Source organism: Parasteatoda tepidariorum, chromosome 6 (assembly GCF_043381705.1).
Source record: "Parasteatoda tepidariorum isolate YZ-2023 chromosome 6, CAS_Ptep_4.0, whole genome shotgun sequence".
NCBI classification, from domain to species: domain Eukaryota; kingdom Metazoa; phylum Arthropoda; class Arachnida; order Araneae; family Theridiidae; genus Parasteatoda; species Parasteatoda tepidariorum.
In genome coordinates this window covers 42142227-42159300 of record NC_092209.1, presented here as the reverse complement: position 1 = coordinate 42159300, position 17074 = coordinate 42142227, and the positions used below count along the sequence as shown (strand labels likewise).

The window sequence follows — 17074 nt, the reverse complement described above, 5'->3', positions numbered from 1 at the left end:
ATATATTTATATCTTTATTTAAATATCTATATCTCCATATATCAATTGATATCGGTCCATAGCGCTGTATCTCTCTTACTCTCACTGTCACTCTCTCTTTCTAAATAAAGTAGTACAGTTGAGCTCATTTATTACGAGATTATGGCTCTGGTGTAACGAACAATTCACTCATTAGATCATAGTACTAGATAGACCCGAGTCGAGTTGATATAAATATTGAGAGTTGATATAAATATAAACTATAATGTGCAAGAATATTTATAAACGGTTAACTTTTAAAAATTATTTTATTTACTAAGATTGGAATTACGATAAGTGATTAGACCTTGGCAGTTTTCGACATACAACACGCATGACACGAAGAACATCATTATAGTACAAATTCATTCCAAAAAAATGCGTGAAGTTTCTCGAAAACTCTACCTTGGAATGGGGGTAGTGGTGGTCCAATCACTGTCTTCCAATCACTGTCAGATTCTGCCTTTTACGAACATTTTATCAAGTGCAGCTCGAGATACATACGAAATAACATTCAAAGATTTGAATGGCAATGTCTTATGTTAGTTACTGCATTTGTGTGATTTATGACAAGGCATACACTGTAAAAAATTCAGAATCAAACTGCAATTGGCTTAAAGTACCGGCACTTTGGTTGCATCATCCGTAAAATCCTTGTTAGCGTAAAATTCATTTTGACCGTAAAATATTATACCGTAATTCTTATGGTATAATATTTTTTGTTCCTTAATGGATTCCAATAAAAATAGATTTTACAGTAAAAATTAACCGCAGCCCGAGTGCCAGTACATTTTACCGTAATTTGATCCACGATTTTTTACAACGAAGAAGTAATTTCATTTTGATTCTCTTTCTTTTTATCCACAGGCAGTGTTTGAACAAAATTAACTAAGTGCTTTTAAATCTTTTACAAGAGGTGAAATTTAATCGAACAGTTTAACAATGACAGCTTCAATTTTCATTATGTTTAGGAAATATATATCGTTATATCCAAGTAACACTCATAATAGCAATGTTTTATATAGGCCCTTTTAATATCAACTATTCCTTAAAAATGTACTCATTGAAGCCGGGATCTCTTTACACCGGGATCGTAATTAGAGAGTTAGACTGAATTTACAAAATCCAATCACTATGTGGTGATATAAATGTTTGTATTCATATCAACATTCATTCATATCATGAATGTTTGGATTAATTATTTTTATTTTTCAAACGCAGTCGCATGAGCAGCGTGGTGTCTCATGGAAAACAAAGATGTCGCCATACTTACAACAAGCAATATCCTAACGGTCACAAAGCATCATGTACCAGTCATTTCATTCAATCCTCAATCATCGTTCTCGTAGTCATCATGGCCTGCTGGTAAGTTTATTCAAATTACCACATTTTCATAATCATTTCTATGAAAAATTTAATTAATATTTCAATTAATTTTGTGAAACAGAAACATTTCTGCTTGTTTAACTCTATTTATGCCATAATTTTGTACTCTCTTGTTTTATCACTTAAAAACAAGAAAAAGAAGATGGATCCAAACGTACGTTACAACTGTTGCCAGCGAAAAAATACATTAACAAAAGTTACAGACGTATTATTTCCATTCCGTTCATAGAAACATCTGGGAACAATTGTGTATTTTTTAATACTAGGAGGCTTCGCCCCCTGCTCCCTGGCGCTCGCCAACCCCCGGAACTGCTTTCGCAGTTCATTTCGGAATGCTTCGCATTCCAATGCTCGCTTTGCTCGCTCATTGGATACGTTCTTAGCGTCTAGCTTTTGTATACTTCTTTGAATACTGAAGTTCCGAAAACTTTTCACTTTAGAAAATTCTAAACCTGTAAATTTCAATATTAATTTGAAATTGCAAACTGTTCACATATTTTTCTTAATCACACTATTCTAAATTTCAGTTGTTGAGAAAAGTAACTGTTGTAAGTTTTGTTTAAAAGTCTTTCCCACCAGAGTGTTAAAGCCATGTGTTGTAAAACAATATGAAATAGTATTCTGGATAGTAGAGAGAAAGAGAGAGAATTTCCTTAAAAACACAATTGTTAATTTGGGCATTTGGTGATACAACACTTATAGAATTGAAGGATTTGTTACGTCAAGTGCTCAGGTATCTTAATTTTGATCTAGTTGCGCTTCTATGTCATTTCGATTTATGTTGCTAACTTAACTTTCAAAAAATTCTATGGCTGGCAACATCATTTTTATTTTTTAAGTTGTTTATTTTTATTTCTTTTAGAATTCGTTTTTTTTTTAGAGAAATGTTTTTTAACCTAACAGAATTCTTTGCCGACTGTTTTCTCTATGAATGAAGAAAATAAAGTAAATATTTAACTGTTGTGAAAAGAATCTTATTTAGTTGTACAAAGTACTTCAGTCAAAATTTGGGAGCCACGTAAGAGAATTATATATATTAGATCAGAAACACATCATTAAAAGGCAGAATGCTTTGGTGTCTTCAAAACGTAAACAAAACAAAGCAAACGTTGCCACCGGCGGAAAAGAAATACAGCTAAAATTTGGGAGCCACGTAAGAGAATTATATATAATAGATTGTTACTTTCTTCGTACGCAAGCTTTAGATAAAAAAAAATCCTTACTGGTTTTCAATAGACATCTAATCTCGATGTCGATTGCTTAGGTGTGATAATACAAGAACTGAGAGCAGTTGAGCTTTGTTTTATGCATAGCGTTTGCAAAGTAATGAAATTAAATAGGATTATAAGCAAAATTTGTCGTAAATATAAAAGAGAGACGAAATTTACTACTGTGCTTTGGAGGCTACGCAACCTGACGAAAATAAGCCATCTGAGAAGAGAAAAAAATGCCCAATATGTAATTAATATGTTCTTCTTTGAATCATAACCACAATAAGATGTTAGTTAAGCATTTTTTTTTCTTTTCATGTTGAGCCATACAATCTTGATAATGTGTTAGGAAGTATAAAAACCACGTCAATAAACCAATGTTGCATTTATTTTGACTACCTGAAAACCTATGGTAATACTTGAAAACCTATGTTGCATTTATTTTGAGTGCTTGATATTGTGGTTAAATATCTTTAGAGTCTTAAAAGGAGATATTGGCTGTGACGAGCAAGTAGAATGAAATCGATTACAGCATTTTTTGTGTGATATTTATGATTTTCATTTATTTGTATATTCTTAATAGTAAAGAAAGACAAAAGTTGCAATTCAATTGATACAGCATAACAATTTACTAGGTTGATGCAATTAAAAATAATGTTACAACTTGTACCAAATTTTATAGCGTAAGAATGAAGCAACGTAACTTTTGTAAATCAATCTAATAAACACAATTATTTTTGAAGGTGCAGTAATTCGGTTCTATATATTATAGTATAATGTGATTCAATGTTTTCAACAGTGTAATTTTTATTATAGTATTCAATTCATGTGTAAAAAGTGATTGATCGTATTCATATATTGTGTAAATTACTAGCCTGTTGTGGTTGTTAAATGATATTTTCTCCGCACAAAGATTCTTTAGAGATTATTATAAAATACATTAGAATAATTTTAAAATTATTTTAAAACAAGTTCTTAGAAAAAAAATATTACTATTCTTCTTGAATAATAAAAATTGAATTTGTCGTTATTATCAATATAAATGTGTTTTAAAATCTACTATAATTAGGAATCATTTATTATAAAACTTCCCAATAAAGAAAGTTTAAATGAAACACTTATTTCAAGAATTTAGCTGCAATAAAAAATATTTCTTTTTCAAGCCTCATGGCTTTAGCAACATTGTATGTTATGGAATGGCAGAACAGAAGACATTCAGACTTCAGGAGCTCTGTCGTTTTTCAAGTAAAGAGGTAAACGATACTTTCAATATTCCGTATTCTTTAGTACTATTGTTGATTGTCAACATATTGTAGATAGTCAACATATTGTAGATAGTCAACCAAAAGAGTAAATTCTCTCTGATTTATCTTAATAAGCATACCTTTTTTTTTTAACGGATTTAGATTTCTGACCCCTAAAGTATACGGGGTAGCAGCCATCTGGGAAATATGGTCCCAATAATTTATCCAGGAAAATGATCCAAAGCTTGGAACCCATGATGCTAATTTTACTTTTTTGCGTGTTTCACCATATCTCGAGATCTTTTTAAGCGAATGGAAAACTTTTTGCACACAATTATAAAATTTGTTTATCCAAAGATAATTTCACTTAAAAAATAAATTTTAGTAAAGATTTATTAGTTTTCATTATTTTATTTAACAATGGTCAAAAACTTTTTAAGATATGAAACTTTTTAAAGAGCGTAATTTTGCATGGTAAAATACAAAATTTGAGCTCAATCAGTTGAATTGAACCTAAGAAATCAAATTTTTAAAAAGTCGTATATTTAAAATTTAATTTCTCGTTTTTGTGTCTGATTTTGCAGCTTAAAATAAACTATGCAATAATTAATTATCATATTTGAGATCACCCCCTTTAACCATTAAGATTGAGAACGTGAAGATCCGATCATTAGATCAAAAGTTATTCAGGGTGGTCCGATTTTTTTTTTGTTCATTACTGTGCATTGGAAAATATGCTTCAGTTGCCTTTTTTTAGATGAAATTCAATTTTTCCCCTCAAATCATCCCCATTTCTCTGAAAAAAACTGGGAAATGATCAGACAAAAGTAGGAATGTTTCAAAGCATCATTTATAATAACATAACAAAACTTCGCATCAAAAAATGTCTTAGATGCAATTTCTTCGAAGAAAAGGTGTAATTTTACTGTCGAATTTTAATTTTACTGAGCTATATGTTGATACATTAAAACAAAAAATTGCTTAGATAAAAAGGCTATTATTGCTTCATTTGTCTGTTAATAAATTGATGTATACTTACAAAACATTCTATTTTTCAGCACATCTCCAAGAAGTATAAATTTTACGATAGAAGATATTTCAAAGTTTTCTACTTTATTTCCTATTGCAACGCAATCTCAAAAAATTTCTACTATTTTTAAGAAACCAGTCACAGACAGTAAGTATAAAAACTTAAAAATTTCTTAATTTTTCATCCAAAAATTAGATTTCTCCAATGCCGAAATAAAATATGTATGCACAGCTAAACAAAGGAATAAAATACTATGCACAATCCTCTCTTAATATATATTTTTATAATCATCAACAAAAAGGAAGTAAAAAAAAATTTCATTTATATGTGTAACAAATTAAAACGTAAGAGAGGAAATAATATTATCGAAATGTGACTATAATTTAGGAAGTCGCAAACTAATATTTCGATGAGGAAAAACAATGAAGACGATAAAAACAATAAAAGGGGACTTTTTTAAAAAATATACTGTAAATTAGCGTATATGTTTTTCATGCTTTCTTTTTATTATTTCTTATTAAAGCCAATTTAAGTAAAAAATATAATATTTAGTGCATTAATAATATTTGGCTATAAAATACGGCATTGAACACCTGTGTCCTTTTTTGAGCTAAAAATAAACTTTTTGCAAACATGGCTCATAATCGAACAATAATTTTTCAAACTTGCACCTATCTGCAGTTATTTAGATATAAGAGAAACATTTATTCATCATTAATTTTTTTTTAATTTGCAAAATAAACTACTGATCAATTTTTGAATATGAATGGGGAAAAATTTTCAACCTACTTTTTTGGATTTTATATTTTAGAACAAAAATAACTCCGAGAATCTAACAGATACTTTCAGCAACTATTCAACTATTTCAGTATACTATAACTACTTTTAAAATTTAAAAACACCAAAATATATTTTTGATAATAATTAGAGCATCATTGGAAAATGTATATAAAATAGAAACCGGTGCCCTATCTGCGCCATAGGGTTAGTGCGATATGATTAAATATAAACTCATTATAATAGTATACAAAAATTATACAGAATAGTTTTTGATGTAATGTGGCATGCAAAAAGCCAAAAAACTTTGTTTTATGTTTGCATGAAAATGTGTAACGTATTATTAATTCGATGGTATGCATGCCGCGTGTTAATGGATAGTTTATCAGCCGTCATAATTCTTGTATAACTAAACAATGGCGCTCTATTTCAAAACTCCTGATGAGTCAATCCATTAGGATTGGGCCGCAATGTCTCAGGGGATAGAGCGTTCGCCTTCCAATTCGAATACCGGGTTCGAATCCAAGTCGATACGAATTCCGCATCCGACTTGCACGGACCATAGAGCTGACACGAAATATCCTCAGTGGTAGACGAATCATGGGTTAGAGTCCCCTTGCCGTCAGGCTAACCGTGGGATGTTCTCATGGTCTTTATCTCCATGTAACGCAAATTCGGGCTCCATCAAAAAGTTCTCCATGGAGGCAAAATTTCTCCCAATACTCGATCCAGGAGTTCCCTAGTCTTCTGGATTGGCTCAAAACTACAAGGCTACGGAGTAGAACATTAGCAGTCATAAACCCATAAAATTGGGTCGACTGTTCAACGACGGTTATAAGATAAAATCGATTAGGATTGACTCATCAAGCCGCAATGGCTCAGGGGATAGAGTGTTCGCCTTACAATGAGGTGAACCGGGTTCGAATCCCAGCGATGGCAGGTCGATACGAATTCCGCATCCAGCTTGCACCGACTTTAGTGCTGACGTGAAAATATCTTCCGTGGGAGACGGATCATGGGTTAGAGTCCCCTTGCAGTCAGGATAACCGTGGGCAGTTCTCGTGGACTTCCTTTTCATGAAATGTGGGTTAGTTCCATCGAAAAGTCTTGCACGAGGGCAAATTTCTCCCAATACTTGATCCAGGAGTTATAAAATAAAATCCATTAGAATATTCAAAATCTGCAGAACTCTCACACAGCAATTTCATCATGTTAAAATATGTATATGTACGATAAAATGTTGTAGTACGATAAAATCTATATTTAACATCTTCGACACTATGATTCAGTGATTCACAATATAATCTTCAACATGATTGGTTGCTTTTACAGATGCCAAAGAACAAAAGAAACTAAGCACTAGGTCCTATTCTCCCGTAGTGACTTCTAAACCCGATGAAGAAACATTCTACGGAGACTGCGCTTCAAGCGAATGTCCTATTTTTTGCTGTGATCCGTTCGCTGATCTTCACAATGAAGACGACATCTTAGATAAGCAAGATGATGCCATTCCACACGTGGAGATGAAACGAAGTGGCAATAACGTGAAAGTCGAAGGTTAGTAGTTCTTTTTTTTTACTAGTTACTTATTAATATTTATTTTTTATTGCTCTCTTGCCACAAATGTAAAATATTTTATATAAAAAAAGCTGAAATGCTTATAGAGAAATTTTTACTGTTACTAAGAACAGATATGTATGTGTTACTTTAAAAGCAAACAAAATTATTGTATACCAGCAATCTCCATTTTGGAGAATACACATAATATACCATTATTTATATACCGCAATGGGATTAATGTTTTTTTTTTGTCAAGTATTTTTGTAATGTATTTTTCTTTTTCTTTTTTTGTTACCAGACAATAGTCATATATGGATAAACCATAATAATACCCCACCAACAATGTGTGGGCTTTTACCAACACCTCCTAGAAGAAGGAAGGCCTCAGCACGGATCAATTTAGTAGTCCGATGTGACGAAGTTAACTGCGCAGTAGATGAAAAATAAGAAAGATGTCATTACGTTAGGGGTACTAAGCTGAGCAGTGGTTGAAAATACGAAATATGTCATTACGTTTGGACTACTAAAGGATATTTATGGTAACCCGTGCTGAGGCCTGCTCTTTTCCAGTAGGTGTTGCTTTTACCCGGTACTTTTAACGTGAGTTCCCTAAACTCATGATTTTTTAATGACTCCGGGTAATATGACTAAGTAATAGTAATAGCCTTTTTGCCCCAGTTTAGGGATAGTGTAGTGATTTTACCGTTACTTCCAAATTTTTGGAATGATGACAAATACGTACACTAGCACTTCGCTAACTAACACTTATACATACTAACACTTTAACAACATGTACAGGACGTGATCCATCTTATTTCCAAACAAAAATAAGTTGTTAAAAATTTACATTCTTTTAAACAAAATTCAGTTATTTCAAAGCAATTTTTCCCATTGCGCTTGAAATTTTTTATTATCTGATCAAAAGGCAGTTCACAAGGTTTTTTTTCTAATTAGTTTTTATACTTTGAAAGTACTTAAATCTATTTTTGAAACTTTGTACAGTGCGGAAAAAAATATGAAAAAAAATACTTCGAAATCCGTCGCATAGTTCCTGAAAAATCGAATTTTTAATATCTTTTTTTTTTTTTTTTTTTTCAAATTTGATTTCCTAAATCGAATTAGCCACACAGATATCGTTCAATTTTTGTATTTCACAATTTAAAATTACATTCTTTAAAATCATGCAAATTAATAAATAATTATTAAAAATCAATCTTTGTAAGACTATCTTTGGATAAACAAATTTTATAATTATATGCAAAAAATTTTCAAGTCATTTACAATGTTTTGGAAATATGGTGAAATATCCAAAGAATAAAATTAACAAACTGGCCAAACTATTCGAAAATGTTTCCGAGATTGCGGCTACCCCCTGTATTTTGGGGACAGAAATCGTATTCGGTATGTTTATTCAGAAAAAGTACGTTTTGTGTCTTATTTCATAGCTTAAAATAACGTCTGCACTAATTAGCATATACAAGATCAACTGCTCGAACCAGTAAATTTGAGGCTTAGTACATGAAAATCCAATCGATAAATCAAAAGTTATTCAGAATGTTTCTTTTGTTTTTTCACACTGTATATACGCGTCACATGTTTAAGTTGTGCTGTTTTGCTAAGGTAACATCTTTACTTTTAGAATTGAAGACGTTATCTTCTTCCCTGAATCTTACCCATAATTTAAGAAATGATTTTCATGAATCTACTCATTCTTCTAAGGGTTTACATAACAATGACGCATCTAAATCATCACTGCAAAAAATCAGAAAAAGAATGATAGATGCTGATGATGAAAATCTAAATAATGATGAATCTTTCATAACAGGTATTAAAACATTATTTAATTACGCATTAATTTATTATGCACTAATCCAATCCATATGCACTAATCCAACAGCACTACTATGCATAACTGCAAACATTTACAAATTTGAAAAAGTATTGTTTAGAAATGAACGATGTTAGCAAGATGTTACATTTAACGCACAAATGGACACCGGTGTTCCCTAACCATACACTATTAAAATGATAAATATAATAGTTTCCACTTATTTTCACCTAAATTAATACAAAATAATGAAAAAATAATGAAAAATATGTTTAATAAAAATTCTGCATCTAAGGGATAATCCCAACTATCAACTTTTTACTCAAAATCAGCAGCTTCCATTATCTGCGCAACTACTCTTACAGAACAATGTTCTAAGACACAATGCTTTTTTACGCAGTTTAATTTAAACTCAGCAAAACTTCCCAAAAGGTATTTAGTTTCCGCCATCCTAACTTAACTAGTTGACACCTGGCTTTTACCTATTAAACAAGTTCAAATTATGGTCAAAATTTTCGAGGTTTGACTTCCTACATTCGCAGGAAATTCTGTTCTGGACTATATTATCGTTACTTAGAATTATTATATCATAAAAACTTGCTTTACCCACAATAAAGTGTTACATTAAAATGTGTTTCCGTTCAAACTAAACCGTATCATTGTGTGAAAGTAGGGATAATTAGTTTGCAAGATGATATGTTTTGGTTATTACATACCCTCCAACTTATGAGGATTTTGAAAATAATTCTTTCTAGTGGTAGTGAACCAAAGTAGAAATTTTTAAAGCAAATGGATCTCTCATAAAACTTTTATCAGAATTTAAGAATCTAGCCATATGGCCTGCACTTTTATAAGTAATAGTGGACAAGTTACGCTAAAATTAATTTTTTTTAAATATTAAGACATTAATTTTGCTACCGTCAGAAAAGAAGATTTCTGAAACTACGGAAATTCCGTAGCAGTTGGAGGGTATGTTATTAAGATGGCAATAAATTTGAACTACATCTAACAGGACTACCAACTTTCTACGCTTTGTGGAAAAATTTATTCTAGTGGTAACATATTGCATGGATTCATACTTAAAAATAACATTTTTAATAACAGTAACAACTTTTTAAAGAGTTGAAATTTTAATTTCGAAAAACAATTCGTGATATTCTCCAATAATATGATACTGTTTGGCAAAACGCTGCTATAATAACATTTAATAGGAAATTTTATTGTTCTCTTCAATTTGTGAGTGATTCCAAAAAATGCCTATTGATTGCATTAATAAAAGTTTTTTTTTATATAAAAGAGAATAACTGTTAACGTATAATTTCAAAGGTAATTGATGTCATTTTTAAACTAGTCATTTATCCTTTAGTTACATTTTATCAAACACTTAATTTATTACTTTGAAAACTACTACCTATTTAACTAATGGCACTTAATTAATATATTCTGATCTTTGTAAGATGTTAATTTATGCCAAGTTTCCGTTTATATTAAACCATTAGATAGTGAAATAATGTTGTGGATAGCTTCATTTGCCCGATAATAGATTTTAATATTTCGCTGTATTGAAGGTGGAAAAGGAACTTAAACGCATTATAGTTCATCACGTTCCAAAATTTGCAACAGTGAATGATTAGTTTCATTTTTGAATAATCTCATCTGTTGCAATCACCAAATATGGTAAAGTTTTATTTTTCATATTAATAAGAATTTTTTTTCTTCTCTTCTACAGATTATAATACGAAAGCTCTTCTGCACATTGTGGAATTAAATACAACACTCACACCTGAGCTGTGTTCTGAAAAAAGGTTAGATGGAACATCTGCCATTTACATTTACTGTCCTATTTACATATCAAGACATTTTCCTCATCCGAATGTTACTCTTCAGTTTAGGTAAAGACAATTCTTTATAAATACAATAGAACTTTTCTAATTTATTAATAAGTACAAGAGAACTCACCTGATTTATTTATAAATACCATAGAACCTTAAAAACCTAAACCTCGTTCATCCGAATGCGTCTTTTAAACGACGCCAATTATAAAGTTTTTTATCTAACCCGAACACATATTTGCTTTTTCAATTTTGAAAGCATTTTTATTTTATAACTGACGTTGAACAACCGGTCCAATTCTGAGTTTACGACTATCAATATTCAATTCCATATCCTTGTATCTTTGAACCCAATGCAGAAGACAAGAGACATTGGGATCACGCCTTTAGACAAACTGACCTTTGATGACTTTTTGATTTAACTAACCTACATATGCATTACAAGGAGAGGAAAATCAAGAAAACTTCCCATGGTTAGCCCAAAGGCATGGGAATTCCAATTCATGACCTATCTACTATTGAAGATGTTTTACGTCAACATTGTGATCCGTGCGAGAACAGAATTCGTATTAATCAGTCATCCCTGGGATTCGAACCTGGTTTACTTTATTGGGAAACGAAAGCTCTATTCCCTGAGCCACCGCAGTGCAATTTCAATAGCATACTGTGTTAAGTTTAATAAATTTAAAGTTAAACTTCGTAATATTTTTGTTTTTAACACCTCTCAGGAAAAAGAAGGAAATGAAATGTATCTTCTTTGTTATAGATATCTTGTATCAACACTTAAAAAACGTACTTCACTTTGACAGGAAAGCTTCCAACTTGTTTGAATCCAATCATTTAAATTTCTTTATACTCTTTTGTCAATTTTTTTTTTCAAACTGTGAGAGCAGTTTTGAATAAAAGCGTGCAAAAAGGAAAAAAAAGTATTTTTCAGACTTATTGTTACTGTATTGTATACTTGACTGTTTCTGTTACAAACAAACTTTTTAACATTAAACTATTCAATGAAAGCGTTGAACGATCTGGATTAATTTTGATTGTATATTAGTTACCCGATTATATATTAGTGATTATATATTAGTGACCCAAAAGCCGCATGCGGCTGCGGGGCACCAGACTTAAGATAAAATAATTATGAATGCTTAAACAGTGCTAAACACTGTATTAAACACAAACTCAAAAGTGAAAACAATCAAAAAGCAAGAACGAAAATTCCTGGAACAACTCAGGGTCGTTGAATGTCCATTTATCCGAAGAAATTTAATCCTAATGAGGGGGTAATGAGATGATGGTCTCGGTTTCATTACAACCAACGAGAAACATGATTGATTCTGTTTATCATCATTGTCATCATCATATTTGGCACGTCAGTCCCGTCTATCCAGGATAAGGTAAGGAATTATGTTGAAGATTCCTTAGGACATCTTTTAACCTGAACTGTCAGTTTTCTAGCAATATGGACACATTATAAAGATTAATTTTTATCTTAGGAAAATTATTTTTTATTCAGAAATATCGCTTTTATCGTAAGGAATGTGTCCTGATGAAGACCTTTTCTTTTTCTCATTAAAAGTTTTAATATTTTATTTTATTCTTCTTCTTTGTTTATATATATATATATATATATATATGTAATATTTATTTGTATCAATTACTATATTCATATTTATTAGAACTGAAGAGGATGATACCGTCCAATATTGTGGTGGAAGCCATTTTATATCTTGCCCGCGAGAAATATCAGATGACGATAAAGCACTCGAATCCAATAGGATATTTAAAAGGGATATAATTTCACAGGTAAGAAAGATATCAGGCTTGAACTATGAACAATGAGGAATGCATATTTATATTTAAATATATGTTACTAAAAATTAAGAAAAATTGTAAACTTGGTCGGGTTTAGACATTTGCTATAATTTTTTACTCTACAAAGCCACCAATGGTAAAGAATTGCTCTTGCTTTTTAGTGTTGAATTTAACATATTTCCCGTTTTAATTTAGCGGCATTTATGACTTTACTCAGAAAATCATCGAAACGTTCTTTTTAATTAAAAGATAAATATAACACTAAATAGACAAAAAGCTACATATTTATAATAAAATTAAAGAACTTTCAAAACTCCTGCATCATAAATGTATCGATATGAAATTTAATCAAAAGATAGGTAATGATTTCAAACATATAATGGGTCATTTAAATAAAATAAAAAACGATTTAGATGCAAGAAAGGGTTGATGAAATAAAAGTAATTTAAGAAATACAATTAGGGGGATAAACTAGATTTAATAGTCGTTTTTTGAAAAATGTTTTAGTCTTTGGAAAATTTGCAGAAGTTGAATTCTGATACTATACTTACTCACTTAAATTTTCAAATTATAAGAAAATAACCCTATGTCTGGTCAATCAGTATTTTTTTATTTCAATAATATTACAAAGACATTAATTTACGTCTTGGCAGAGTACAACAATTTTATTAATTTCTGATTGAATAAAAACATTAATTAACAAGTTGAAGGTTAGAAATTAAAAATTATTTAACTTGCCGAGATTTAATAGTATTTTTCATCCTGATCATAATTCTAATGAGAAAATAAAAATGAATACTTTTTCTTTTGATATTTATTGTTTGACATCATACTAAATTTCTGGCTAGGTTCTAAACATGAAGTCGATATTTCTTGATAAAATTTCGAAAGATGGCAACGACAAGCATAAAAATAATGGAAAGCTGTAGCTCTAGTATATTTGGCGAAACCGTAACAGAGTCACCTAGTGAATAAATTTGGAATTAACGTTCCTGAAACGTAAACGATTTGAGACGCGATAGATGGAAAAGATTAATTGCTAAGATGTAAATCACAAATAGGATTAGTACGAATAGTCGATTGGTCAATGTCTATGATTGCAGATAATCAATAATCATAATTGCTGAAAATTATAAATAACGGTTACATACAATCATAATTACTAAAATTCATAGTTAGCGGTTTCAAGTAATCATGATTGCAAATCACTGACTACTTCAACATGATGTCAAAATTGAACATTATACAATTGTATTTTACTTTTTCTCTTTTTCGATTTCTATTTCATTCTTTTTTCAACTTAGTTGTTCTTCCAATTTTAATATATACTAAAAAGATGTGTGGTTTTGTGTACAGTGCTCAAAAATTATGCGAAATTTGAATCTAATTGATCGAATAGTTCTTGAGAAATGAAAGTTTAGAAATTCGGCTTTTTTGAAATTTTCTAACTCAGAAACTATGAGACTGATTTCGTTCAATTTTGTATTTTATTAATTAAAAAAATTTCATAGTTTAAAATGATGTACCTTGCCATTCAAAATATTTTCTACTATCATGAAACAAAATAATAAAAACAAATTAAGTTATAAAAAATTATTTTTTACATGAAACGATTTAATTAGAGGAAGGAAAACTATAACTGTATTATTATTATTATTATTATATGTAGTAATACTATAACTTGTTAGTATTATTACATTGCCTTTATACTTGCAATTATTATTAAATTTTAATTTTACTTGTAATGATTATTTCGTTGCAATTATACTTTTTATTATTATAATTACATTACAAATATACTTGTAATTATTATTACATTGCATTTATACTTTCAATTAAATTACATTGCAATTACACTTTTGATTATTATTACATTGCAATTATACTTTTAATTATTATTACATTGCAATTATGCTTGTAATTATTATTACATTGAAATTATACTTTCAATTATATTACATTGCAACAACACTTTTGATTATTATTACATTGCAATTATACTTTTTAACTATTATTACATTGCAATTATTGTTACATTGCATTTGTACTTGCATTTATTATTACATTGCAATTATACTTGTATTTATTGTTACATTGTAACTATATTTATAATTATTACTGCATTGCAATTATACTTTTAATTGTTATTGCAATTATACTTTTAATTATTATTGCATTACAATTATACTTTTGATTATTATTGCATTACAATTATACTTTTGATTATTATTACATTACAATTATACTTATAATTTTTAATTACATTGCAACTACACTTGCAATTATTGTACATTGCAATTATACTTGCATTTATTGCAGCATTGCAATTATACTTGTAATTATCAATACATTGCAGTTATACTTACAACTCTGGTGTACACTACACAGGCTAGTCTCAGATCAATTTATAATCCATTTGAAGCCTTTCTCTAGTTTACGCCAAAATACTTTTTTAATTGAAATATGGATGAATTATAAAAAGATTAATTTGTCTTGCAGAGTCATTCCTGGCAACTACCTGTTGGTTCCTTTATCCGAAGTCGATATCGCTTCCGGTTGCTGTCTCGAGAATTCGTTACGGAGCAATCAGTAAGTTTTCTTACAATTTTCTACTACATAAATTCTACGTCATTATACACTGCATAAATGAATACTATCTTTATTTAAATCCGCATTATTATGAGATTGTCATATCACTTCTAGCTACGTTAGATACAGGGACTCTAATTAAAATCTCTGTATCTACCGTAGTTAGAGACTATAGAGTAATTGACATAATCAAAAAGTAGTTTATTTATCTGACAAAACTGAATCTTACATTCAGGAAAAATTTCTTTAAGTTTTTTCCAATAAATGAATTGATTTAGATTAATCTTATTCTTAATTGATCTGATGGACTCCAATAATGATTTGTCTGACGTTGATAAATATTTTATTTTATTTTATGTACATTCTAATCATTACATTGAGTTTAATTTCTTATTATAAATTATTATTTTAGGTCTGTTCCTACGATTCAAACTACCGTCCTTTCACTGAATATATTTTGACATTCCAGAGAAAATGTGACAAATGAAGACGTATTTTTTAATATTTATACTGACCAAAATGCCATGTATATAAAGAAACAAGCATCTGATTTCAAAAAAGGAACTATTCTTTTGAAATATAATATCTTAATTTATATACAAGTATTAACGTGAAATAAAAAACGTCGGACAGCACCAAAACAGTATTAAAACATTTTTTAAACGACGTTTCTAAGAAATTTATGAAAGAAATGACTCTGAAATATCTCTGACGATATTTTCTTTTATTTAATTTTTTTCAAATGTCATTAATCAATGAAATATTGTTATTGAAAAAGAATATAATTGTATCAATAATTAATAGAATAGTATTTGCTATAGGATATTATGTTTTGCAATTTTAATTAATAAAATCAACCGTACTTATTGGGCTCTTTATTTTGTGTTGTGTACTTTTTCACACTCATTCAATATAGACAACAAAAAAGATATCACGTTGTGTTCAGACATTCTGTTTAATGAAATTTCTGTTCAATCAAATTTCGACATTCATTCAATATAGACAACAAAAAAGATTTCATGTTGTGTTCAAACATTCTGTTTAATAAAATTTCTGTTTAATCAAATTTTGATAAACGAAACTGCAATATGCATACGTAAACAGATATGGATTATATAAATGTATTATGTAAGCACATATGGATAATAAGATAAAAAAACTAATTTTTATAAATTAATTTACCTTTGTTTATTCCATTTTGTTTCATGCGACGTATATTTTAAATCAAATCATATAAGCAAGGTTAAATTAATATGATGATCTATGCAAAATGCACTAGCAACGTAGATTGTTTACTCATATATAGATTTCTTTCATATGCATGTTTGCTTGTTTATTTAAATTTCAATCTGCTTTTATTTATTTATTGAAATTATATAGATTTACAGGCTTGTGTGCTTATATAGGCTAATAAACCTTTGTCAAATAGATGGACAGATCGAACATGACAGAGAACGACAGCACGGAGATACAACCAAGATAACAGCGGGTTTCGAACCCGCTACCTCCTCACTTTGTGCAGCGTTTGTCGAGCGATACCACTCGGCCAAGAAGGCTCCTCAATCTGTTTTTCTCCTTCTCTGATTTCGAGGGTGTGAAGTATTGGTCCTCGTTAAACTGTTCTACCGTAAAGTGCTCGACTTCGCGGGCAGGTCGTCAGACTACCGAAGCGGGGGTGCCATCTCCTCAGCAGAGGATCAAAATTGTGATGGCATGTTTTCGGATCATCCTCAGGGATGTTTCCCAGACCGTCGCCAATAGCCCATTGTGCAGCTCTAGTGCGACGA

At 29.9% G+C, this 17074-nt stretch overlaps 1 protein-coding gene across 3 annotated transcripts in view; it reads left to right on the top strand.

Moving 5' to 3' along the window:
• LOC107440588 (myelin regulatory factor-like protein) overlaps nt 1–16153 on the top strand; it is a 138113-nt gene extending 121960 nt beyond the window's left edge. For 2 of the 3 annotated variants that reach the window (XM_071182258.1, XM_071182259.1), the window contains exons 16-24: nt 1237–1383; nt 3779–3868; nt 4918–5036; nt 6999–7223; nt 8866–9051; nt 10784–10946; nt 12563–12689; nt 15198–15287; nt 15700–15919. In XM_071182258.1, the coding sequence (XP_071038359.1) occupies nt 1237–1383; nt 3779–3868; nt 4918–5036; nt 6999–7223; nt 8866–9051; nt 10784–10946; nt 12563–12689; nt 15198–15287; nt 15700–15774 (1222 nt within the window). In that variant the 3' untranslated portion in view covers nt 15775–15919. Of the gene's footprint in view, nt 1–1236; nt 1384–3778; nt 3869–4917; nt 5037–6998; nt 7224–8865; nt 9052–10783; nt 10947–12562; nt 12690–15197; nt 15288–15699 lie in introns of all 3 variants that reach the window. The other variant, XM_016053564.3, reaches the window with a different exon arrangement.
• The last annotated feature ends 921 nt before the right edge of the window (nt 16154–17074 follow it).